At 36.8% G+C, this 25751-nt stretch overlaps 1 protein-coding gene across 9 annotated transcripts in view; it reads right to left on the bottom strand.

Annotated features, from left to right (window-relative positions):
- Nucleotides 1-2379: 2379 nt before the first annotated feature.
- Nucleotides 2380-25751, bottom strand: part of dgkh (diacylglycerol kinase, eta) — a 78426-nt gene continuing 55054 nt past the window's right edge. For 7 of the 9 annotated variants that reach the window (XM_077536635.1, XM_077536633.1, XM_077536634.1 and 4 more), the window contains 15 exons: nucleotides 24742-24873; nucleotides 22358-22492; nucleotides 20766-20883; nucleotides 20577-20687; nucleotides 20100-20196; nucleotides 19438-19545; nucleotides 18463-18576; nucleotides 16721-16855; nucleotides 16482-16642; nucleotides 16291-16396; nucleotides 15394-15486; nucleotides 14467-14586; nucleotides 14205-14310; nucleotides 9985-10115; nucleotides 2380-5912 (listed from right to left, as the gene is read on the bottom strand). In XM_077536635.1, coding sequence (XP_077392761.1) covers nucleotides 5826-5912; nucleotides 9985-10115; nucleotides 14205-14310; nucleotides 14467-14586; nucleotides 15394-15486; nucleotides 16291-16396; nucleotides 16482-16642; nucleotides 16721-16855; nucleotides 18463-18576; nucleotides 19438-19545; nucleotides 20100-20196; nucleotides 20577-20687; nucleotides 20766-20883; nucleotides 22358-22492; nucleotides 24742-24873 — 1754 coding nt within the window. In that variant the 3' untranslated portion in view covers nucleotides 2380-5825. The remainder of the gene's footprint in view (nucleotides 5913-9984; nucleotides 10116-14204; nucleotides 14311-14466; nucleotides 14587-15393; nucleotides 15487-16290; nucleotides 16397-16481; nucleotides 16643-16720; nucleotides 16856-18462; nucleotides 18577-19437; nucleotides 19546-20099; nucleotides 20197-20576; nucleotides 20688-20765; nucleotides 20884-22357; nucleotides 22493-24741; nucleotides 24874-25751) is intronic. The other 2 variants (XM_077536642.1, XM_077536636.1) reach the window with 1 other exon arrangement.

The following is a 25751-nucleotide window of genomic DNA, read 5'->3' on the forward strand; positions in this document are numbered from 1 at the left end:
ACAAAACAAAGTCTTAATTATAGAAAAAAAGGTGGTAATTTTATGATGTTAAAGTTGCAAGAACAAAGTTGCAATTCAGCATTCACAGCTCCTGGGCTGACATAAGGACTGTGTTCAATCATTGTTAACTTGTTGCAACTTATTTCTCATAATACAAAATTGTGACTCTTCTAATATTATGACTTCAATCTACTAATATGACAACTTATGTCTCATAATACTAAGAACTTTTTCACCAATATCACCAAGTTTTTTCTCATAACATTTTGTAGTTCTCAGGATGTTAAAATGTTGTTCTTTCCCTTTGCATTTTGAAAAAATAGAATGTTGAATATTATACTTCTCATTACAACTATTCTGTAACATGTGTTTTTATTTATTTGTGTAACAGTTCCTTGTAATATTATGATTCTTGTGACACTACAACCTTTTTCTCATATTACTATGATCTTGTAATGTTATCAAATTTATTCTCACATTGTTTTTCTCATTTCCTCATTTTATTGTTGTAATGTTATTCTTTCTTGTAATATTATTTGTAGTTACATATTTTTTTGTAACACAATTTTATTCTCAACTTTTTCTAAAGACTGAAATTTGTTTCTAGTATTAATATCGATCTTTTTTCATAATATTAAGACTTTTTTTCTTCCAACATTGACTTTTCTCAAGCTGTATTGCCTTAATATCTTAAGTTTTAATTTTTCACAAGTACGTTTTCTTCCCTTGTATTTCTATTGACTTGATATCTTAAGTTTTAATTTTTCATAAGAACGTTTTTTTCCCCCTTGTATTTTTCACAAAATAACGTTCTGACTTGATGTGTTGACCCATTACTCCTTCATACCCCAGCTGATAATTTTGTATTATTTTTCATTGGCCTCTTGCAGTTACGGTGCAACATGCACAGGGTAGACCTGGTCTTCAGTTTTGAATGAGAGCAGCTTTAAGTTAAATAAAAATAATAGTTTAGTTAAGAGCATATTTAAGTAATAAAAAGGGTCCCAACCATATGAGAGATCAAAAGATATAAACGCTTATTAATTCATTAGATTTGTCCCATTTGTGGACTTCTTGATGACTTCCTCATGCTTTTGGTTTCCGGCCCTCTGTTGGGTTCTGGTTGATTAATCTTTTCACGATACCGCATTTAGAACCTAAAACCGCAGTTCAATTGGTTTCCAAAACAAAATGTCCAAATCCAAACAAACATTCTTTCATGTGCATGCATGAATTGAACATAAAGGGGATGAAAAGAATTTACGACAAATGGTATTGAGTTTGTCTTTTTTTTTTCTTTTTTTTTTTTCTTTTTAATTGAAGAAGAGAGATATGTACTGTATAGGTGGCCTCTTGTAAGGCACCCTTGCAAATTGTACAACAAAAAGCTGAACCATGTATTTATATCCAGAGTACAAAAATACACATCTCAGGGACTTCAAATCCGTATATAATAAATATAACTAATCATGCATTTTCTAACCATAAAAAGGCACAGAAAACAGTCATTTAGTAGTCATAAAAAGCATTATTATTATTATTCTTATCATTATTATTAAACTACTTTTTAACCAAGTCATTCAATATAGCAAATACGGGTGACAGACATTATACTGTATTCAAAATGTGAGATAACACAATGCACGCATATACATTAGGCAATAAATATATATTTTTAGATGATTTATAGTTCTTAACATTTAAAACTGTAAACACAATGTAAACAACAAAAACTCCCAACACTTTTTTTGTTTTTAGCCTATGACAGGTCCTTTTGCATGATTGGTTTGGACAAAACCAGGCAGTTTGCAGCATTATTTACAGACAATAAAGAAAGATGGCAGCTTCCACATGGCGAGCGTTTGCTTGCCTTGAAACTTGAGACCGAAACCCGGCAGACACTTTCGATGCATAAATATGTTGAGAATTAAAGGCAATTAAACCACAGCAACGATAATTTTACAAAACAGTGTCACATATAATTTAGTGTTTAACTTTTTATCTTTGGCTAGTAACTATCCATCCATTTTCTTGACCGCTTATTCCTCACAAGGGTCGCGGGGGGTGCTGGCGCCTATCTCAGCTGGCTCTGGGCAGTAGGCGGGGGACACCCTGGACTGGTTGCCAACCAATCGCAGGGCACACAGAGACGAACAACCATCCACACTCACACGCACACCTAGGGACAATTCAGAGCGCCCAATTAACCTGCCATGCATGTCTTTGGAACGTGGGAGGAGACCGGAGTACCCGGAGAAGACCCACGCGGGTACGGGGAGAACATGCAAACTCCACCCAAGAAGGGTTGAGCCTGGACTCGAACCGGAGACCTCAGAACTGGGAAGCGGACGTGCTAACCACTCGACTACTGTGCCGCCCGGCTAGTAGCTATTGAATGAAAAAGTATTCTGTGAATCAATATTCATCACCACTTATAAATGTTAAGTCGGACATAATTTGAAAGTGGAAATAAATGCAAATAGACCACTGTGATGTCATCTATCAGGCATCCACCAAAACTGGTTATCCATCCATCCATCCATTTTCTTGACCGCTTATTCCTCACAAGGGTCGCGGGGGCTGCTGGCGCCTATCTCAGCTGGCTCTGGGCAGTAGGCGGGGGACACCCTGGACTGGTTGCCAACCAATCGCAGGGCACAAAACTGGTTATTTAGCATAAAAGTTATTTAACAACTGGAAGAAACGTCATAACTTAAAAATGAATGCCCAATCAGAACTTTCGTATTTGAGTGTGAATAAATCATAGCATATTATCGTGTGTAGTATCACAGGAATTATTGAATGGCAATGTCATCGAGGCCCGACGGGATATTTCAGATTTCAGGCCCGTACAGAACCCAATAATAAAACTCAACACACAACTCAAATCTATTTGGCCCCATTTTCTGGGATTATTCAGAATGTGAAAATCAGAAGCAATTGGACAAAAAAAGCAACGATAATTAAATAACATGTTTGGCAACTGTAGCGATATCTTAACTACACGAATGAAATAACAGCTAAACTATTGAGCCAGCTCTGTCTTATTAAAGCAATCCTATTTTAACATCGGATCATGGAAGCACCACTGGAAGAAATATGTGGAGGTGAGTGGGAAGCTGTCCGTGAGCCACTGAAAGTGTGTCGAAATATTGCACCACCATTCCATCACAACAGCGTTATCACCAGCATGCACGAGACAACAAGTGTCACGGTGTCATATACTTGTACACACACAATTCGGTGTGTTGACACATGCATGCCACACTTAACAAACATGGCTTGCATACACTGGTATACTGTACTGTAGAGACAGTGCATATGTAGAGATGTAGATGATATACAGTATTTACAATCTTACCTATAGAAAGAAATAATAGACCCTGTAATGCCACCAGTTGTAAATAAACTAACAATACAAAAGAAAATTAAAAAAGCCTGCCCACAGTGTTCTGCAGGTTAACTTCATTTGCATTAGTGTTTCAAAAATGTGCTACTTCACCAAAAATTGAGGTGACTTGTTAATCTAGATTCTAAGAATTTACACTTGCAAGAAATATAATAAATAATAATAATAATAATAATAATAATAATAATTCTGTATTTCCTCATATAGACAATTTACTTAATTGGAGTAACATGCATCTAGGGGAAATTTTTGTATTTTATTAAATACAAACGTTATGTACCTCCCCCCCCATTCTTACCCCTTACAAAAAATACAAATAAAAATTCTACAAAAAAATAACGGAAAGTACAACGGCGTACTAGGGCCACGTATAAATATATTTTTTAGAAGGCTGGGGCAATATTCTGAGAAAAAAAAAAAACTCACAAATTTGCCATATTTGCAACTTTCTAAAGTGACAAATTTGCGAGAGAAAAAAACTCATAAATTTGTGAGTTTAGAGAGTTGCAAATTTGCGACTTTCTAAAATGGCAGATTTACGAGTTCATAAAGTGGCAGATCTGGGAGAAAAAAACTCACTTACGAGAAAAAACCTACGAGAAATACACATAGCGTAGCTATGGTCTAATCTAATCATTTGAGGAGTTGTGTTGGTGGTTAATGGGACTGTTCGTAAAATGTAAAGGCAGGATGGAGACGGGTTCATTCTTAATTTAAACTTTACTCGTCATACACGGCAGCTCGAGCGCCAACACTTCCTGATCCCCTATCAGCTGACTAGCACTAACCAATCAGAAGCTAGAATACTTTAGGTAAATTTAAGCGAATGACGGAGAGCAGCAGATTTGACACATCAACTTCGATACTTGTACAAATAAAAAGCCCAAATATATGGAATGTAAATCATTCTGGAACATAAATATATAATTAAATTCATTAATCCATCCACCCATCTTTTTAACCGCTTATTCCTCACAAGGGTCACGGGGTGCTGGAGCCTAACCCAGCCTGCTTCGGGCAGTAGGCAGCAGGGTACAACCTGAACTGGTTGCCAGCCAATTGCAGATTAAATACATATTTTAATGAATTAACTTAAATGCTTGATCCTCAGGGTGTGGATCTTCGCAAAGTGAGGCATCTTTATCGTTGGCCGTACCCAATGCTTCAAAGAGCGAATGCTTATATGGTTAATCTTTGCTATCTCCATATACGGAGCAGTGCAAAAAATGTTATGCTGAAGATGTTTACAGTTTACTTAGCTGCATTTAACAAGAATGAGAGGAGCCACTTTGAATGGTCACGATAGAAGTCGGTTGTGACAACATACCTCTTCCTTTCTGATCTGCTGGCCCGCTCTCATCTGTAAAATTATAAACACTAGGTCTAACCCACCTCTGTGCAGTTATGCTGCACTCCACACAGGATTTATACTATTCAAATAATCTATTGTTTTTTTCTTTCATAATTGAAAATTTGTTTGTTTTTGGCCAAACTCCTTATTCTTTTCAGATCAACGTCAAAATAGCAGATTTTGCTCATGCATGCCAATTTTACAGATCCCATGTCTATTCCACAAGTGCCATCTTATTCAAGCACTATGACAAATAATTGGGGCACCACGTCTATTTGAGGAAATACAGTAATTAACAAATTATTCTCCCATCGTTAATGAAAAATGAAACCTCAGTAAATAAAATCATCAGTTGACTTTGTTTTTCCTGTAACATTCACTTTGGTTTCCAACTTCTTTCTCCACAGCAGACTATGTGAACTCATGTTTCTAATAGCTTTAAAACCTCCTAACATCTTCCCATAATGCACATTTTTATGCTAAAAATACTCGAAAGTTATGGCACTGGATGCAGATCATTGACACATCATCATGCAAATAAAATAAATTAAAAAAAAATCCCTCAAGCGCACAAAAGAGGAAAGAACACCCTCAGTAGTCACGAATGGCACTGATAATACTTGTAAAGTTAACTTGTTCAAGTGTTACAACAGAACTTGAAGCCACTGAATCATGCAATTAAACCTTAAACGAGCGAGCGTTGAACATGCCGTTGTTGAATGATTCCAGAAGGTTCTACAAAGTTTTGTTTTTTTGTTTTTTAAAAGACAATATCAACCAAAACAACATCCCCACTCATGGAAGTTCTGCTTTTGCTTTTGCTACAAATTTGTTATCACGTCACACAATAAATCTGCACTGTTTGGTTGCATACCTGTGTTTGTGCGTTTATGTGTGTGACATATATTGTCAAGGAAATGGCTTTTTGTGAAGATTCTTCACACCCTTCCCTCCTCTTCCTCGACGTTGGCAACACGCTTCACGGATCCGATTGCTATCTTCTCCAGTGGCGTGACGGGGAACACGCTCTTGCGTTTCCCCTGTTGGGAAGTGTCTGCTTCCAGGTTAAAGATCTACCATGGAGGCTTTGGCCAGGTCTTTAGTTCCCTGGAGGATTCTCTTCATATGACCCACTTTCGATATCCCCAGATCCTGCAAGAGCAAAATAGAAAAGAAAGAAAGAAAAAAGAGCTGTTAAAACGGCATTGTAACTCATTTGCTCCCAATAACGTGTAAATATGTTTTTTTTTAATGCTGTAAGTGTCCCAAAGACGTATTTATACGTGTTTTTTTTGTTTTGTTTTTTATGCTAGAGCATACAGAAGGCTTTGATGCAGCCTCTCAACTGCAAAGAACGTTTGCAGAAATGGTAGTTATTACACAAACGGCCAGCAGGTGGCATCAGAGCAAAGGAGATCAACCAGGGCCATCTAGAAAAAAAGCTAAATTACTTACAATTTTAAATAGATTTGTGAAAACTGATGAAACTTAGCTCTCTTCTAATGCTAATTGCTGCAAAACGGAAACAGATAGAAACATACTTTTTTTCCTGATGAAAGAAGAGACATTAATCTTTCTTTTGGTAGGTTCCATGCTTTTCTAGCCATTGAACACAATATTCTGTGGGCCTTGCAAAATCAGTCCAAATCCAGTAAAACAGCTGGGATAGCTTCTGTGAAAATGGCTGGGAGTGAATGAGTTAATTGTGTGTGTGTGTGTGTGTGTGTGTGTGTGTGTGTGTGGGGGGGGGGGGGGGGTAGAATTAAAATGTTCAAAAATGACCTAAGGCAAGCGACATGGACAGGAATGGGTGGAGACTCACTGGTTGCACCAAGTGATGGCCACCAAAATTGTATATTAGAATACTTGTAAGTCAAGGTAATATTGTATAGATGAAAACTCAATGTTTCACAGTTTAGCGTCACCCATCTGTCAAGTATACAAGGATCTAATTTGATCATAATAGTATCAAAAATATGTAGGAGTTGTATGTTTTTGAAGGGCGCCTGGAAATGGGCAACTTGACCCTAAGATCATTTCAAACTAAAACAGCAGACTTTCTAAGTTTTTTCAGTAATGGGTTCTTGTGGCTTTTTTTGTGAGTCTTGATCAGTGAAACTGGCTTCAAAGGCTAGACTTTGAAAAAATAAAACAAAATAAAATAAATCCAGAGGGTGCTACGAAGCAACATGTGGACTGACCAATAGTATAGATATGTGAAAATAGTTACACTTTTATATTACACATACAGTATTTATATTTTAATATTTTTAGTGCTACGGAGCCCCTAAGGTGACATGGTAGAAAAAAAAACAACAACTTTGCGTTCCTCGCAAACATCTTTGCGTGCCCTCGCAAAAAACTTTGCGTTCTCTCGCAAAGATTGCGTTCCCTCGCAAAACATTTTGCAGATTGCGAGGGAACGCAATCTTTGTGAGAGAACACAAAGTTGTTTTTTTCACCTGCCATGTCACCTTAGGTGCGCCATAAACACTTCCGGGTCATCTTCCATGTGAACAAAAGCGACGAGGATGGAACGTTTGTTAACATGAAACAAAAAAGTGGGAAAGCTTTCCCAACGCGACTAGGATGGAGCATGTATTTTTCCACTGCTTTGTTTACACGTCCCTTTTGTTCACATGGAAGATGACCCGGAAGCGTTTATGGCGCAGCGAAGGTGACATGGTAGGCGAAAAAACAACAACTTTGTGTTCCCTCGCAAAACATCTTTGCGTAGCGCAAAATGTTTTGCGAGGGAACGCAAAGTTTTTGGTTTTTTTTCTACCATTTCACCTTAGGCTCCGTAGTTTCTCGCCTGACACAGCAAGATGCAACATTTGTTGAGTATGTTGGAGTAGTATGCTAGCTTCTTTTTTTTTTTTTTTTTTTTTTTAAAGCACTCTTTATTACCCGGTATATTTTATTCCATTAGCGAAAATGTTTTATTTTATTTTTATTTTTTATTACTATTTTGTTTTATTTTATTTTTATTTTCATTTTTTTTTTTTTTAAGTTTTACTTATTTCATTAGTTTTCCTTAACTATAGTAACATTGGCCCGCGACATAGCAGGCAGGTTGTCTGGGTGCAAAACTGCAACATTTGTGTTGCAATCTATAATCCAAACTTAAAATTTGCTATTATACATATAAAGTACACAGTCATCTGTGGAAAAAAAAAAAAAAAAGATAGGTATACCGCCTCAGATGAAACGAGTTAACATTATACAGTATTAGATATGTAGTATTTTCAGTGCCAGAGAGAGAACACGGTTAACTCTGTAGGTTGAGCATTGTACTCAAACACACTAAGCTTTAATCTTTTGAGTTCTCAGAAAGAGTACAGAGTTGGTCCCTCCAGGAGGAATTCACTGAGCATTAAGTTCTCAGAAGCAGCACATTGCTATAGTGGTTAGCACGCCTGCTTCACAGTCGAGGCCCTCGCTTCTAAGTTTGGCTCTGGCTTTCCTGTGTGGAGTTTGCTTCCTTTCCTTGAGCGGGTTTTAGATTATAAGAAGATTATAAGTAAGATTATTACTACTTTGCAAATTTAAATAACAGCCCAGGCACGTTTCCATTGAGGATTTTATATTATGGCATGTTTAAGAACCTAACAAGAAAGTCTACTTTGCAAAAACAAAGGAGAAAAGAAGCTTTTTTTAATCGGAGTATCGGACAAATTATTTAAGATACGATAATATTTTGTAAAATCTAAAAGGACTTAGCACAGCTCTAATGCATTGTCCCAATGGAGTGCAACACTGCCACATACTGGCAGTAGCAATCAACTTTTGTAACTCCAGTGTACACTTTGAGTTACTTTTCTGGCGAACAGCGACTAAAAATGTCACACACATGCATTAAATATGTTAAACGTCAGTATATGCAGTTTATGTATGATACAATTTTGGCGAAATAAAGGCAGTTACAGTACAATGCAATTCAACAGTTACAGTACGATGCAACGCATTTCAATGCATTTACTTTATTTTCATGGCTATTTACATTGTAGATTCTCACTGAAGGCATCAAAACTACGAATGAACACGTGGAGTTATGTATTTAACGATAAAAAAAAAAGTGAAATAAGTGAAAACATGCTTTATATTCTAGTTTCTGATGCCTCTCGCTCTGCCGGCTGCTTCTCGCCCATGTATTTGTACAGATAATATGCAAAATTACGATGAAATCATTGACGTTACAGTATTGGATTGAAAAAGAATATCAATTTTAAGCATGAACCAGAGAACTAAAATGGAAAATTATTGAATGTAATCATAAGTTGTTGTTTTTTTTCATATGGAACAGGGTGGCACTGCCTCAGATGGGATAGGCTGAGCTCACTCGAAACTCTAAAGGTGCAAGTTTCTTTAACATTTGTACTTCCTGATAGAAATGCCAGTACTTAAAAACAAAACAAAACAAAACAAAACAAAACAAAACAAAACAAAACAAAACAAAACAAAACAAAACAAAACAAAACAAAACAAAACAAAACAAAACAAAACAAAACAAAACAAAACAAAAAAAACATTGCAGCATTTTATAAAAGTTGCCCAATATTCAGCTTTTTGGGGCTACAATTTAGCCCCCCCAAATGTACATGTGATGCTGACATCACAAGCATATGGCATATTTTTTTCTGAAAATGTGGGTTGAATTCTGAATTTGACTTTGTAGAGCTTTCACTGTGTTACAATGTACAAACCAAAACCATTCAGCATTAAACCGACACCCTGCAGAGGCAAACAAGTTTAGATTGCTCAGTAGACTGCTCACTTCAACATTATCCCGCTAATCAAGGCGGTCAAGCGACCTGCAAGAAGAAAACTGAGAAAAAGACACACCCCTAAAAAACGTTTACAATTGCCTACATGCTATGAGATGATGGCAAATAACTCTACCATAGGTGCTTTGGCCCGAGTGCAAAAAATAAATAAATCCCCAAATAGTACGTTTTCAGTGAGTAAGGGAGGATAGCTTAAAAAAAAAAAAAAAAAAAGTCTCAAAAATTGAGACTACTTGCTCCTCTTTGTCCAGTCCTGTTTTTGCTGTAATACTTAAGAATGAGGATCTCTTCCACCAAGCGACAGTCAAACAAGAGAAAAGCCAGGCAGAGCAATGCAATGCAGCATGACAGGGAGCCATTAAAGGAACACACCAGTAGGACAGAAGAGTGTTGATCAGAGGACAGAACGAGCTGTTTGTGTGCGTGTGTGCGTGTACCTTCAGATCCCTCCTCTCCAGGTGCAGCAGCTCCGAGCCTCGGATGTCGTGCCGGATGAAGGTGTCCCGGTACTCTCCCAGACTCAGCTGCTCCAGCCAGACGCCCACCTCGTCTGTGCCCCATCTCTCCACTACACACACACACGCACGCAATACACACACACACATGCACAAAGCAGAGCAAAGAGAGGCTCAGAGCGCCTCCCAGATTTGCCAAACAAATGTAAAGATGTCGCCACACGCACACACAAATGTGAATTTCCTCAACTAGTGGCTCCTATTAACAGATGCTAAGAAATAAATGCCTCCCTTAAATTGATGCCTCCCTTCACCATCAAAATCAGATAGGAAGCATCACTCGCTGAGTCCATTTGACCTACATTGCTAACCAAAACAGCAGCATTTATCTTAGCATGTAACTCAACCTCCTAGATAAATTCAAGTTTGTGAGGCTAATCTTACGATTACCGTTAATAAATGGACTGAGGGTCGCTCCCAGGGATATTATAGTTTTGGAAATTTTCATTTAGTTAGTTTTGATTTTATTTTGAGTTTTTTTTTTTTTTAAATATAGTTCATTTTAATTAGTTTTCAGGGTTGTTAGTTTTTATTAATTTTAGTTCTTTAATAATTGTTTAGTTTTCGTTTTGTTTTAGTTTCAGTTTAGTTTTTTTAGTTTTTTTTTTTAAATGTATGACTTGTGCGCAATATGTAAAAAACACCATGGGAGCGAGGTCATCTCAAGGTGCTTTTCTATTGGCTGCTGCTAGATGACGTCACTTCTGTGTGCACTACTACTTAAAATCACATTTAAAAATATGACATTTTTGCTATAATTATAGTTAGTTTTTCTTAATTTTGTAAACAGAAAATGTAGTTTCAGTTACTTTTCATTTTTTAAAAAGCATTTTCATTTTAATTTTATTTTGTGAACGAAATAGTTTTTTTTTTATTTTTTTTTATTTTAGTTTCAGTTTTTTCATTATTTTTAGTTAACTAAAATAACCTTGGTCGCTCCACAGGGTCTCTAAATGAATTTGTATGAATTTGGAACATGGTGTAGTTTATCACAAAGCTACACTGATGCAGTAATAGTCATAATTACAGTAAATATATCTACTGCAGGAAAAACACTTTTAGGTTACAAATAATCAGATGAAAACAGCAAAGATGACACTGTTCTTACTACTCAACTAGTTATTACGCCAAAGCGCAAACTATTTCATCTAACCTACTTATAACTTCCGAATCATCATATGTCAATACATTTTTCAACAAAGGACCCTCTCTATATATGTTATACAGTGACCCCCCGCTATTTGTGGGTGAAAGGGACGAAGCTCTGCCTCAAATAGTGAAAATTTGCAAGTACGGTAAATGATGAGGATTTGTAATTGCCGATTGATGCCACAAGATGGCAGTAGCGGACTAAATGTATCTCCTACCAAAAGTTCAGCAGAGTTCCTTGGTCTCAAGAAACCACAGAATGGCGCAAAAGCAATATTTTTACAATAGGCATGGCTTCGGACTGAGTACAAAAAAAACAACAACAACAAATTGAGGTTTTGTTTTTTTTTTCCCAAAAAAGAGAAGATGGGTTCTGTAAAAACGCTAATAGGCGAATGCTGATCCATGAATATGTAGGTGTTCACTTTATTAACTCGAGTAGGCCACTATATGAGGAAATACGGTACTTCCTCTCACACATCTCATACACAAACACACACACTGTGGTATATCATTGAATGGGGAAAAAGGAATAAGAGGAACAGTGGAAGGGAACAAGCATTAAAAGTGAGAGAGGGAGAACAAGAGTGGCAGCTGCTGGCAGGAAAGAAGGCCTTCCAAGTGGGGCCCGGTGGCAAACATGCAAGCAATCAATGACATAAGATCAACCGACCGGCTCAACACAGAGGCGGCAAAAGTAAAGAGGTGGAAATACAGCTGAGCTAATTTACCAATACAAGCAGCAAAGCTAATCTGATCTGTTTGAATCTTGACCTTCTTGTTGTTCTGCAATTTAGGACTTCTCCTGATGACATTATAGACCAACGTATCACCTGAACAAAACCTGTGAGTCTGTATCGAAAGGCTGCAAGGTCTGTTAGGGGGTTAGCATATCTGAATTTGTGAGGTTTGGGGTTCCAATCGTGCCTCCTTCCTTCCGTTTCAGAGTTTCTATGTTCCACCTATGCAGCTTTTTCCATGCACAGTATCAGTTTGGGGCACCAGGAAACACACAAATACAATACATTGTAGTGACCACATCACTGAACAAGGTCTCCTGAAGTCCTACTTTGCCACAGTAAAGACATTTCTCTCTGAAATTTCTCTCATTGTAGCAAAGAGGAGACTGTGGACTATAAAAAACATGAACACCAGGTTAAGCTAACATTAGTTTGCGTATCTATCTATAGACCTATTTATCATTTATCTTCTTGAATCTCGACTACCAATAGTGGTTTATGTTACTAACAGTATTATGGTGAAACCCTGGCTGACCAAGTACCAAAACTAGTACCTCATAGTAACCGGTTTTGTCAGTAGAAAAGCCTAATAGGTAAAGTCATTATTAGGTCACAACTTTTAAAGTCTTGATGCTTGACTATAACTGCTACTTGTACCTTCACAGCCCCAGAAAAAGTAAAAATAGGTACAAAAATATTGAAATAGCTCTTCATCTTTCCATTAGTTGATTGTCCTCCCCCCGATTCTTCTTAGCAAGACAATGAAGACAAACATATACTTCCAACTTAATGTGGAGGACCATTTTCTGTTCCCTAGTACAGTGTTTCCCAAACTATTTTGATCAAAGACACATATTTTACAACCCTTACAGCATGAACCCAAACAAAAATGCCCAAAATACCTTGGCCTATGAGTTTAATTCATTTCATGACCATGCTCTTAACTCAATTTAATTTCATATGTTTCCTATTCGAAATGATTTTACATTTTCTATCAATCCATTCTTGTCCCCATTTTACATGAAAAACAGCACTACATTGTAAAATAAATATATAAAAAAAAAAAGTGGAATTAAGCTGAAAGTCACACAAACACTGTAGCATTCATGTGTTGATAGAGTAAGACAGGTTGGCTGTTAGTTCCGTGTGAGAGTCTGCGCCATACACCTTGCAAATGTTTTTATTTTGTAATTGTTATTTGTCACGATCAATAAATCGCTGAAAGTGCATCGGTGATTACGGTGCTTCTTTTTTTACCCCACTTCACTTGAGCGGTGGCATATCTGAAGTGTGATATGTAAATTTAGGTTTGCAACACAAAGCACAAAGTCGACCACTGTACAGTGTTAATCATGATCTGACCACAATTTACCCACCAATTCACTTAGTGTGAAATCCGTGCCCATTTAGTTGGATATAGTTAATCTGCTATTAGCAAGAATTAAAGAAAGACACAATTTTTAAATAACAATTTTCGGATCAATTAGGAATGGGCCTATTACTGGTTTGATAGTTTGCGTTGTTTTAATAAGTCAAGGTTTCAATAAACACTAATACTCAATGTCACCGTTAATGAGCACTTTTTTATTTTTTTATTTTTTTTTATTTTTCATTAGTTGGCATGTAAGCAGGGCACAATGACTGGCTGCTTGCAAACATGAGACAATGAGCCTAAAAATGTATTAAAAAAAAAAAATAAAATAAAAAAATAAAATTGTTTTTATTTTATTTATTTATTTTAAAAAAACCGTCATTTCAGAGCTGGAATTTTAATACCGTGTTACTGATATTTTTATTCACAGTTGTCATACTAATATGAGCTTAGAACCAATTTAGTGAAATTGGATCATGTTTTGGGAAACACTGCCCTAGTAAGCAAATCACGATCCACTAAGAAGTTGTTGAATGAGTTTAACTTGCAAATCGAAGTGTAAACGTAAATGTAGCTGCAAAGGGGGTAACACATCCACATTTAGGGTATATTTTCCGAGATGTTTGTCCACAGAGAATGACAATAATGTGAATTATAAAAAATATTATTTTTTTATTTATTTATTTTTTTTAATTTTTTTTTTTATTTAAAAAAATAAAAATAAAAAAAATATAAAAATAAATAAATAAATAAAAATAAAAAATATTATTGCCCCTTCGAGGACCTAAAAGAATACAAGGAATTGTCTGCATCAATCCTGACTTCGATTGTATCCCACTCTTGTCCAGTGGATGGGTGGCAAAAAGTGAGTGCCGACTTACCTGATTGCGGGCTGGTCTTTTTGGCCGCCTTCTCCTTCTTGAACTTGGGCACTATGCGAAACACGCCGCCGCGACTGTTCCTCTTGCCATAACCCAGAGAGTGGTCCTGGTACACAAGCACAGTTAACCTATAGCCTTTCATTGAGCTACTCCGCTCTCCCACAATATGGAGCCATCTACTACATCCGTGACAACAAATAATGTAATGGATTGTCTTTATGTTGTCCTACACGCTCTTATAAGATTTGTACGTGATGCTCACCTCCTCATCGTTGGGCTGCAGAATGTGGTAGAGCCACGATATCTCTCCTACTTTTCCCAATTCCAACTCCACACTCTGCAGGGCACTGGAAAGCTGTTCCTCCTCTGGTGGGTCCAATTGCTGCCAGAAATAGATGTAGAATCATTACTATATCTCTTTATTATGGTAAAGCGCAGATGGCTGCCAACTGCTAAGAAAAGTAAAAACCTAATTTGTGGAGATTCTGGAGGGTGAGTGTAGAAGTTATATGGCATAAACAGTAAAAATAAATTCCTGTATGTGCATCTTTATTTAGAATATCACCAACATTTAATAATTTGTTTCTTTGCCCAAGTACCTCCCCGCTTGTTGAAATCAGTTTCGTATTTTTGGTGTTCTCCTGCTCTAGCCTCCTATTGAATGTTTTACTACATTGACAAGGTAATTAAAATTAAAGCAAGTGTTGGCTCAACATTTTTTTAACACTATCACGGTAGGAACAACAAAAAAAAAGTAGAAGTTGACATCAAGATGATTAACATACTTTGAAATGCCACCTCACACTGATTGAATATTTTCACCATAGTTGAATAGGTTTTTGTACAAAAACATACAATACGTACATTATTATGTAAGTTACATGAAAATGCTAGTTTTATTTTTAATTAATGCATAAAAATATTAGGTAATTATAGCAAAGACTAAATACTCATTTTGATACTACTTTTAAAAGTAAAAAAATAAATTAATTAATACATAATTTTTTGTGGTATAAGTATATCATTATTAGTGTCCATCACGTTTGATGACATTAGCTTTTTGTACAGTTGCCCACTAAATTGTTGTAAGGACTAAATGTACCACTTCTCTACAACTGATTTCTAAGTTAAACTATGTATTTTCCCACTCCCTATTAGAAGGCAACCAATGTGAGGCTTACGGACATACCAGAGAGACCCGACCCACGAGAAGCGATTCAGTCTCGTTGTGTAGAGCCTTGACAGTGCTGGTCACCTCTATTGCTGTGTTCCTGGACAGACTCTGTAATGTACATAACATCCACACATTTGTCATTTGTTAAGTTCATAAATGGTTCAGTTGAAGGAAGAGATTTGTATGTTTGATGCCAAACTATATGTAAAATTTACAAAGTCTTGGGTTGTCGGGGGGAGGGGGATATATATATATATATATATATATATATATATATATATTTATTTTTTTATATTTTTAATTTACTTAAAACTTTAGAGAAATATGCCCTGACCTGATTACATGCCAAACTATTGTCAAATTGTTGAAAATAACTATATTACACATACAAAATTGTCCCCCCCCGTGATTTATTGTTTAAAAACAGATAATAAGAAGAATAAACAAATATGATAAATACATTATATATCCAAAATACATCTTACATTTTAAAATAAAAATATTATCTAGACTTGGACTTATTAAAAGTAATTATTTTTAGCGTAATTTCCTACTAAACTTAAATTTCCTACTTTTATTCAATAATTTAAACACATTTAAGATTAAGAAAAAAAAAATACTGGGTGCCCACGCTAAACCACATAGAAAATTAGTTGAACAATTGTTGCATTTAAAAAAAAAAAAAAAAAAATTAATTTTTTTATTTTATTTTACATACAGTACAAAGCCAATGTAAAAAGACTACTTTTAGACTCATGTAAATGTACATTTATTGGTGTGGTTCAAGTTGGAAACAGCCAATGATCAATGGATACCGCCTGACAACAAAAGTGAATGAATAAAACAATCTATGTATGTAATTTGTATTCAAATTTGAAATTATGTTTTCATGAAGGCCAGTTTCTATTGTACCTCGGGGAATTTGGGATGTGTTTTGTTGATGGCGTGCGATGCTGCGTTCACGGCGTGAGCCAACTCCTGCTCCAAGAGCCCGTTGGACTTTGCGGCCTCACATATCCTATAATAGAAAAAGGAACATGAATGTAATTTTAAAAAAAAAGAGTTTTGATATGCACTGTATTATATGGTATGTGCATAGGCACCGTGTGATGAGCTCTTCTGCGGCTCGGGCGCAGAGCTGCACGGTGGCGGCCTCCTCCTCTGTGGCCAGGTCGACAGACTGCTGCGGGTAGAGGTGAGGCCGCAGAGGCGGCTTGTCATACTTCAGCTTGTCCTCCCATGACTTGAGTGTGTTCTCGAAGGCCTGCAAGGGGGAGAGATGACGCCATTAGGAGGCAAACCTCCGCTTTGATAGCGATCCGACTCGTCCGAGGTTCCTCACCCGGTCTCTGGTGAGCATCTGCGCTCGGTTCTTGTGCTGGATTTTGATGACTCCTGGCGGCTGGATCCACGCCTCACCGTCAACCTGGATGGGAACGCCCTCGTCACCCAGGATAGTTATCTTCACTGTTCGGCACTGAAATGCAAAGCGTACATTTCAAGCGTACAAGCGATCACATTTCACATAGTTTTTCTGAAAATTATTTATTTTTATTACATGTGCATCCTTGTTCATCTATCACTGTTTGCAACGTATATTGACAGGCAGAATAATTCAATGATTTTTCGCTAAATTGCAGACGGTACATAACACTGGCCAACATTTTTTTTTTTTTTGAGCACCAAATATATTTTAACAGTTTCTGGGTAATTTTCCGCTACTAAGTCCGAAAATTACATCAACATAATGAATTGACTCCAGATTTTGCGACATTGACATTTTTTTGACAACTGATTGAGAATGTGCTTTGAAAATTTAATAAATTTTACAAAAAGTAACAATTGTGCTTTGACTTCACCTGTTTTTGCATTTGTTCACTGCTAAGATTGCAGAATTTTCAGAACTTTTGTTTGATTTTCACATGAAGCATGCTTTGCTTAATATAGAAGGCTTCCCGTGATAACGATTGCCTTTCCTCATAGAGTTCTTCTGTGCCCCGCTATGTTGTGGTTTGCGTGTGTCTGTTGTGATTTACGTGTGTCTGTGGATACGATCATGGATACGATCATGGGGATATGGGGAGAAGGGGTGGCTTTTTCTTTTTACTGTATTGTGGTTGTTTTAATTGTTCAGCACTTTGAGTTACATATGAATGTATGAAAGGTGATATATAAATAAAGTTTGATTGTTTGATTGATTGATTGATTGACATCTTTCACGATATTGCATCAAAGATGAAAAAATATTGTATGGACGTGCTTGAAAATACAGATACATCATCATTAAAGCTGCGGACCACAGAAAATCCAATTTTGAATCGCTACTGCCACCTGCTGACGAAAAATGAAACTGCACACACCCTTCTTCACGTACACAGTGCATCACATCCGCAGATAGAAGATGGAAAATTGGAACTCAAATCCAGTCTGAAAACTATTGGCCAGAGGCTTACAGAAGTACCCACTGTGAACAGCTAAGGTGTTACTCTACTAATTAGAAGATGTTTTGATCCTAAATGGTCAAATACAAAGGCTATTGTAAAGATATTAGAGAGCATCTTTAAAGTTGTAGCATAAAGAGAATACCAATGTCATAACTTGCATATTATGTGCACTTTTTTAAGAAATTAAAATATGGAATATCTTAATAAAATAAAATAAAATAAAAAATCAAGGGCTAATTCGGAAAAAAACAATAGCATTTTCGGCGACATCAAAATACTCTAAATAAAATCACTTGTAACTTTCCTGGCACCAAAATGTGTGTTAACCAGTGTAATTATTTAAATATGTATCTTGCTGTTACCATTCATACAATTAAACAAATCATGGCATACACACATTGAGTAAGCACATTTGTGAATAGAGTGAAATGATGTAATCATTATTTTCAAATACACACAGCTTGTGACATTTTTGATTGGTAGTTTATGTGCCTTGGTAAAATTAGAGAAATATTGCGCTACTCTACGATATGTAGTCTGGTGCTCAAATCCAACAAATGAATACTTGTGTATTTTTTTTTCTTTTTATGACAGCAAATTATTTAACTTCTGGAAACGTAAAGTATGTAAGTGATCTCACCTGTGCAATGCGGTGGTGTTGCAGCTTGATGACCCTTGAAACAGCCATTTGCATGCTCCCAAACACAGCCACCACCTCCAGGATCTTATCATCAAACGATGGAGCACAGAAAATCTGCATGGCACGAGACAAGACACCAACATTGACGGTGAGTCAAAAACACTTGTAAATAATAGAATATACAAGTCAAGTTCAGTATGTAACTTTGTTGGTTGGATCTCATTAGATTGTCCATATAATATTTCATTCATTCAATTCACCAACTAATGTCTTTTTGTGTGTGTTCACGTACTGGAAAGCCATGACCACTAGATGGTGCTATAACACATTGAGAGGGGTTGCCTTTGTATTGCTTCTCAGCAGTGTGAATGTGAGACAAAAAAGCAATGTATAATGTGAATGTTAGGTTAATTGAATACTCTTGTGAATGTCAGTGGAAATGGTTGTATCTATATGTGCTAAGCGATAGACTCAAAACCTTCTTCTCGCCCAAAAGTCGTGACTCGATAGCACAAGTAAAACTTGAATTAGTTATTTAGATAGCAGAATGCACAGGTAGATAGATAAATAGTACAGTCTAAATCTTAGTTTGTAGTTGGGTACTATTTTCTCATGAAAACTGGTTGGCTAATATGCTAAGATGGTTCTGCTATTTTTTCTTCATCCCTTATTTTTCTGCAACAGTAGTTACATAACAGCAAATATTATAGAATGGATGTGTGAGGATCCAATGTTGACACCTATTCTCATTTTAGTGTGTGAGTGCGTGTTTGTGAGCGTGTGTATGAACAGACTCTATCATGCTATGAGCCTTAAAATGACAAGCATACTGGAACTCCCTTCAAGGCAATCAAGTTTACATAAAAGTAGACACTGGAGTCCTGCCAGTCTCTGACAACTTTCTTGATAAATTTTCCTCCTGATCTTTTTTTTCTGTTCTCTCCTAAGTGGAACATTCATTTGGATTGCACTCACATCATCCTCTTTGGTGCCGCCCCAGAAGTTGGTCCCGCCAGCGTAGCTGGGAATGTTCAACACAGCGATGCCCTGTAAACTGGGCAGGGGGATGTACTGGCCGTCACACTGGGAGAAATTCACAAAAGAAAAATAATTTCAGACAGAGGTTTTAACCCTATAAAGCCTGAACCGTGAAATATATGAGAGTAAATTCTCATTCTTTGTAAATAGAGAATTTATTGGTCCTTTTGACAACAAACAAACAAACAAACAAATAAATAAATAAAAAAAAAAATAGAAACTCAACTTCCACGTATGACTTGATTTGTTTCATATTTGATACATCTGGTCACAATGCTTTAAAATTGTACAAGTATAACTGTCAACAATATAATAATAATTGGGCGTATCAAACATTAGTATTCCCATGGAAAAGCCATCAATTGGGTGATACTGCCCTCTAATGGATAATCCGTGCAATGCATGTGTCAGATCATATATGTCAGGGTTCTCATGGGGAAAAAAATATGCACATGAAATAGGGGGCTCAAAATTTCTCGTATTAAATATACACTAGAATAATATACATTAATATATTTGTTAATATACGTTTGGTGTTACAGGGTTAAAGATTCCAGGAACAAAAGCATAGCTTCACTAAAAGTTCCTCTGTGTCTCACCTCCAGTTGGACCTTCTGCTCCAGATTCTTGTAGGTCCTCTGGAGGAGCTCCTTGGTTCCCAACACACCGTACCACATCATGTTCTTGGTGCGACTCCTGTGATATAAACATTAAACATATTTGAAATCTGGGGCCGCAGAGAAGCCCAAGCTTTCTTTTGATAACCAGACATGATGCGGTTTTCCTTGTTTTGTGTGGCAGCAGCCAATTAGTTTAGTTGATATTCACTTTTGTCATGAAGCTGCCACTGCACACTCTCAAGAAAACATGTTTTACTAAGGCACTAAGATAAGAATTTAATTAATCAATTCCACTTTTTCCAACTGATGTTCACTTATTTTTCTGGTGTTTGAATCATAAATCTGAAAATCAACCACTTTTACATTGTCTTTTTGAGTTCTAACTCAAAACAGGACCAAACAATTCTGACCAGTTTCATGCTGGAGGGTCACAAACATGTTCTAAATTGGTCACACCTGCATTTCTCTGGATGTTCCTCTCTCTTGTTGTTGAACTCCAGGGAGATCTTAGCATCAAGTCCGATGCCAAAGTAGTTGTTCATCACACATTTCTCCATGTAGCCCTCTCTGATGGTGGAAGAGGACAGTGAGCACATACACTTACTTCCACAAGTACATAAGCACTGGACAAGATTCAATTCTTACAGTGAGTCCAGGTCAGGGTCAATAAAGGGGGTGGCACCAAAGGGGTCGATGTTGGCCAGCAGCATCTTGCTAATGATGGAACTTCCTGCTATAGAGGCTGCCAGGCCAGCCCTCAGTCCTACACACACATACAGTACGTACATGCATTTTTATTGATTTATTTTATGCAAGTATTTGTACTTCTATTTATGTACAGGGTGTGAGTACTTTTGCCACCTCCATGTCTGTGTGTGTTAGTTCTCGTGTGTTTCACTTTATACTAGCGTTAATTTCATCAATGAAAACTAAACAAAAATAAGTTCGTCAATGCACATTTTTCACTGGACGAAAACTTGACTACACTAAAACCCTCATTAATAAACAATAACTGGGACTAAATCAGAATGCATTTCCGTCGACTATGAAGACGAGATGAACATGTAATTCACTTAATAAAAACTGGACAAAAATCTATGGACATTTTAGCTGTCTCTGCTAATCTGTCACTGTGACACTGTCATCAAATCTGTAGCTAGCGAGTGCAACATACAAAACACATGAGGCATATTCATGATGAATTATTATTTTTTTTTAAAGTAAATTATAGTTATAACGTAACATTATTCCAAGGGCTATAACGTTCCAACAATAATGTTAATCCGACCGCTAACTAATGCTATCTAATTTACTAATCTTATAGCATGGAGCCATAGTAGCCACTTGTTGATATACTGTAATTGTGTGTCAAGTTGTTTTTCATCAAAAAAAAAAAAAAAAAGAGAACATTTTCTGTAAACAAGTGTTCAACATAATCTGCTGCCCCCCGAAAAAATATACAGGGGTAGAATGATTGTCCTGACTAAAATGTTGACAGTTTTTGTTGACTATGGGGTATATGCCACGGAAGAGGCGAGACTGTTTTTTGCACAACAGTTTGTTTCTGGTTCGGTTTGCGACGTGTGGGCTGCGTCAAAAATATTTGTGCTTCCGACTTTGTGCCCCTGGGTTGCGCGTTCGCAACCCGGAGCGGAAATAAACTGTTGTGCAAAATCACGTCCCGCCTCGTCCGTGGCATATACCACATTGCCAATGCAGGTGATTCCAATGACAGCTCATCAACAAACTCTAGAGAAACCTGATAACGATCATCACTTGCTTTGGAATCGGGAGACATCGAAAACAAGCTGGATAGTGTGCCCAAGGACCAGGGTTGAGAAACACTGAACTAGATGAATAAAATTACCGGTATGTTTTCTTGGACTAAAATAAACACCTAAAATGCTAGATTTATAGTCGACTAGATAAAACTAGATGAGGTCGACTAACTATGATAAAAACTATCAAGCGTGATTGAAACTGGACTAAAACTGAGATTATTAACACTACTTTATACATTATCATGTTTTTGTGCATAACATGTACTGTAGGTGTATTTGCAAACAGTGAACCGCAAATACAAAGCATGTTCGCATGCACATTTTAACATACATGTTCATGGTTGTCCCTGTGTTTGTGTGTCATTTGGTGCCTGCGTGCATTTCTTGTGTTCTGTAAGTGTGAATGTATCCAGCTGGACAGGTACATTTAATGCGCATGCATGGGTGTGTACATACCAGGACAGATGATGCGTGTGTTGAGCACGGGCAGGTTCTCCTTGCTGGTGGTGAACGGTGTAATGCTGAAGGAACTGTATGACTGCGTGCTGCGACTCACCCTCCTCTCTGTGGGAGAACACGCACTCTTGACCGCTACACGCACACGCAGACACGTACGCGCACACACACTGTTCTTTAGATTCCTAGCGCTTACATACTTGCATAACAAAAGAGGTTTAAGTGCACCTCAGCTGTGTGCTCATATGCCTATGCTGGATGAGGGGAATCAAACATCGGTTTTTCGATCCCAGAGCTGTATTCTTTATCACTTTTCCACAGTTTATGTTTGGTAAGTTGGGTAGCTAAACTGTACAAAGTGGAATCTTAACCTGAAAGGATCGCTGGAGTTGGTCACTTTTTTACTCTCGTAAAAACTGATCTGAATATATGGCTGGATAGCCGATAGCCTATACATGCCCGTGCAAGCCGTGGAAGTCACAGGGCGGCCATCTTGCCCCCCCCACCTCACGAGCAGAGTATATGTTATACGTACAGATGAGACACATACAGCTTGTAGGCACTTACTAAGGCCGGGGGCAGGGTGGGGAGGTTTGTGGCGGGCTGGTCACTATTTTTAACAAGTAAAAATAAATAAATAAATAAATTAACATGTGGTATGTGCTGCTTTGAAGAACCCCCTTTTCTTTTATCGTTCAGTTCCTTAGACCCCAATATTAGATTTGGTAGAGGCAAATTTTGTTGAATTACAGTTATAATTCTTTAATAAAAAAAATATACACGTTTCCTCCTGTAAACATCATTAAGTATTTAATTTAAAAATGTATTTAAGGCAAGTTGTTAAATGTCTGAAGTCCTCTTGTATATGTTTAACAAATTTAAAACACCATAAATCATGCTGTTTCCACTAAGTATTGCTTCAAATATTCTCCAATTTCGATACTGTTACATGTGTAGGATCGTATGTTGAGAAACGTTTCTTGGGTTGAGTATATAATCAGATCAGTGATGGCACCACTCGACCCCTCCCCCACCCAAGAAACTGTGGCGCGTTCGCCCGAACACTACACTCTGAAAGGAAGATACAAGCTGATAGGCAATGTTGGAGTAAAAAAAGTCAGGGCACTTTGTATTCATCTGGGCATTGGTGCAGCATGCATGACGTATAAAAAGCTTTAATATTATCTTTTTGCACTGCAAATTGCACCTTTAAAACCAGAGTGACCAAATTTTAAGAATTAAAACCCAGGACACTACAATTTCGCTGAAAATCAAATATACAATAAATTCTCACCAGGAACAACTTAGAACAAATTTAATTGCGAGACAATCTAGTGACCGATGGTTGTGGTTTTACTTTCGCTAATGCTAAATGCTATCTTCGACCTTTAGCAAACCACACCCAAAACCACGCCCTCAAATTGGCCAAGGTTTCTCCGCTCCATTGAAATCCATTGTAAATTTGATCCACACAACTTCTGTCAGGCCAGGCTAGTCAGTACGTGATAAAAGACGACGCTATTATGTCTCTATGCTAATCGAGTTGCAACCGTACTGTAAATGCACTGTTTTTATATTTCAATGTAAACATTGATGGACGTCTTTATAAACATCTATGACTGTTTAGAATGTTACCATAAGTAGCATTATGGTCCACAATGTTACTTAAAGCATTGCTTATACAGTTAATAAAGCTTATCATGATGCTGACAGTTTGACCCCGGAAGAGATTAGTTCTAGTTACATGTACTGTATTCCTATGGGGAAGAAAAGGAGAGACGAAGGTTTGCCTGATATCACTCACTTTCTCGCATTCTACTGGCTGAAAAATGAGTGGAAGGAAGGAAGGAAGGAAGCGGCTACATGATAAACAGGAAGAACTTCAGCTCTAAAGAGAATAACATATCCTGTGGGCCACACACCGGCGTGAATGTGCGTGCACATATTTGTATTTATAACAACTTCTATATGCGATTCTCTTTTTCAATAACAGACAAATGTGCTTGCTGCTTGATGTTTAATGTCTTTAGAGTTTCTTCCATCATGATGTATGACAAAAACTGGAAGTGTAAAAACAAAGAATGTTGCACATGAAGGCCATCATGGCAGTAAATATATAGATGGAGTTAAAGCTTAAAAATTTATGTGGACAATATATACGACAGGAAACGCAACCTGCGTCAGCTTTCGAGATGATAGGAACTTGTTACATCCACAAGGGGGAAATGCTAAATGCTGTTATTTCCTACTGAACCAAGCACACTGTTTTTTATGTTGTTATTGTGATGAACATCTTGCATATACCTTAACCAAAAAAAGAAAAAAATGTTTTTTGTAGTGAAACGTAACCAAAAAACAAACAAACAAAAACAACAACAACGTACGTGCTAGGGCTTCCAGCTCCTTGGTGTCCTCATCCTTCTCACTGTCCCGGTTTTCCTCCTCACTGTCTTTGCGGAACTCCAACGGGGACGTTGGCTCAGACTCATCTATATTCGTGTTCTGCTCATCCACCACTGAATATACAAAAGATAATGGAAATACATACTAAAAGATACATATCTTGGTGTATAATAAAAAGTAGGACTGTCACAATTAAAGTGTTAAATCTAGAGATTAATTTACATTATTTAAAGTGTTAAAAAATTAACTCAGTTTTATTTAATTCGTGTTACGTCCAATATCCTACACCCAAACTTAGCCACTGGTGCGCAGATAAACAAACAAACACGGACTATAGGTAGTTTTAATTTCAGTTTTACCTGCTTGACGCTTTTTTGAGAACATTCAAGTGCTGCTTGTCAGTACAACTAAACCTGGAAGCGAAACATTTTGAGAATCGTTTCGATGACAAAAAAGATGCCCATAAAGCTGTCCATTTTGTTCAACAGTTGTATTTTACAGGGCAGGAATTCTATTCAAGGATCAAAGAAAACATTGATTCTAAATATAGTTTGTCTTTAATGATTTTACATTAATTCCATGATATTACTCAAGAAATTCTGTTCCAAACTTTGTAGAAAACGAATAGAAGCAGATGTAGAAAAATGCGATTAATCGTGTTAAATTATTGAAAATTGTGCAATTAATTAGTTTAGAAAATTTCATCGCTTGACAGCAATACTAAAAACAGAATGCATTTTGGAAATATATAGACAGCTCAAAAGGAACACAAGAATGAGATTAAAAAATAAACAACTGTTTTATAATTTAAGTAAAATTCTAAATGTATATTTTTTGAACAATAATAATGTAATATTTTTTATTTTGAATATTTGAAAAATATTTTTTTCTGTAAATATATATGGCTCATTTTTGTGTCAATTTTTATTAATATTATAAAACATTATGATGCCAAATATAATATTTTCAAATAAAGCAGTAATGATAGCCA

The sequence above is a fragment of the Festucalex cinctus genome, chromosome 11 (genome assembly GCF_051991245.1).
Source record: "Festucalex cinctus isolate MCC-2025b chromosome 11, RoL_Fcin_1.0, whole genome shotgun sequence".
NCBI classification, from domain to species: domain Eukaryota; kingdom Metazoa; phylum Chordata; class Actinopteri; order Syngnathiformes; family Syngnathidae; genus Festucalex; species Festucalex cinctus.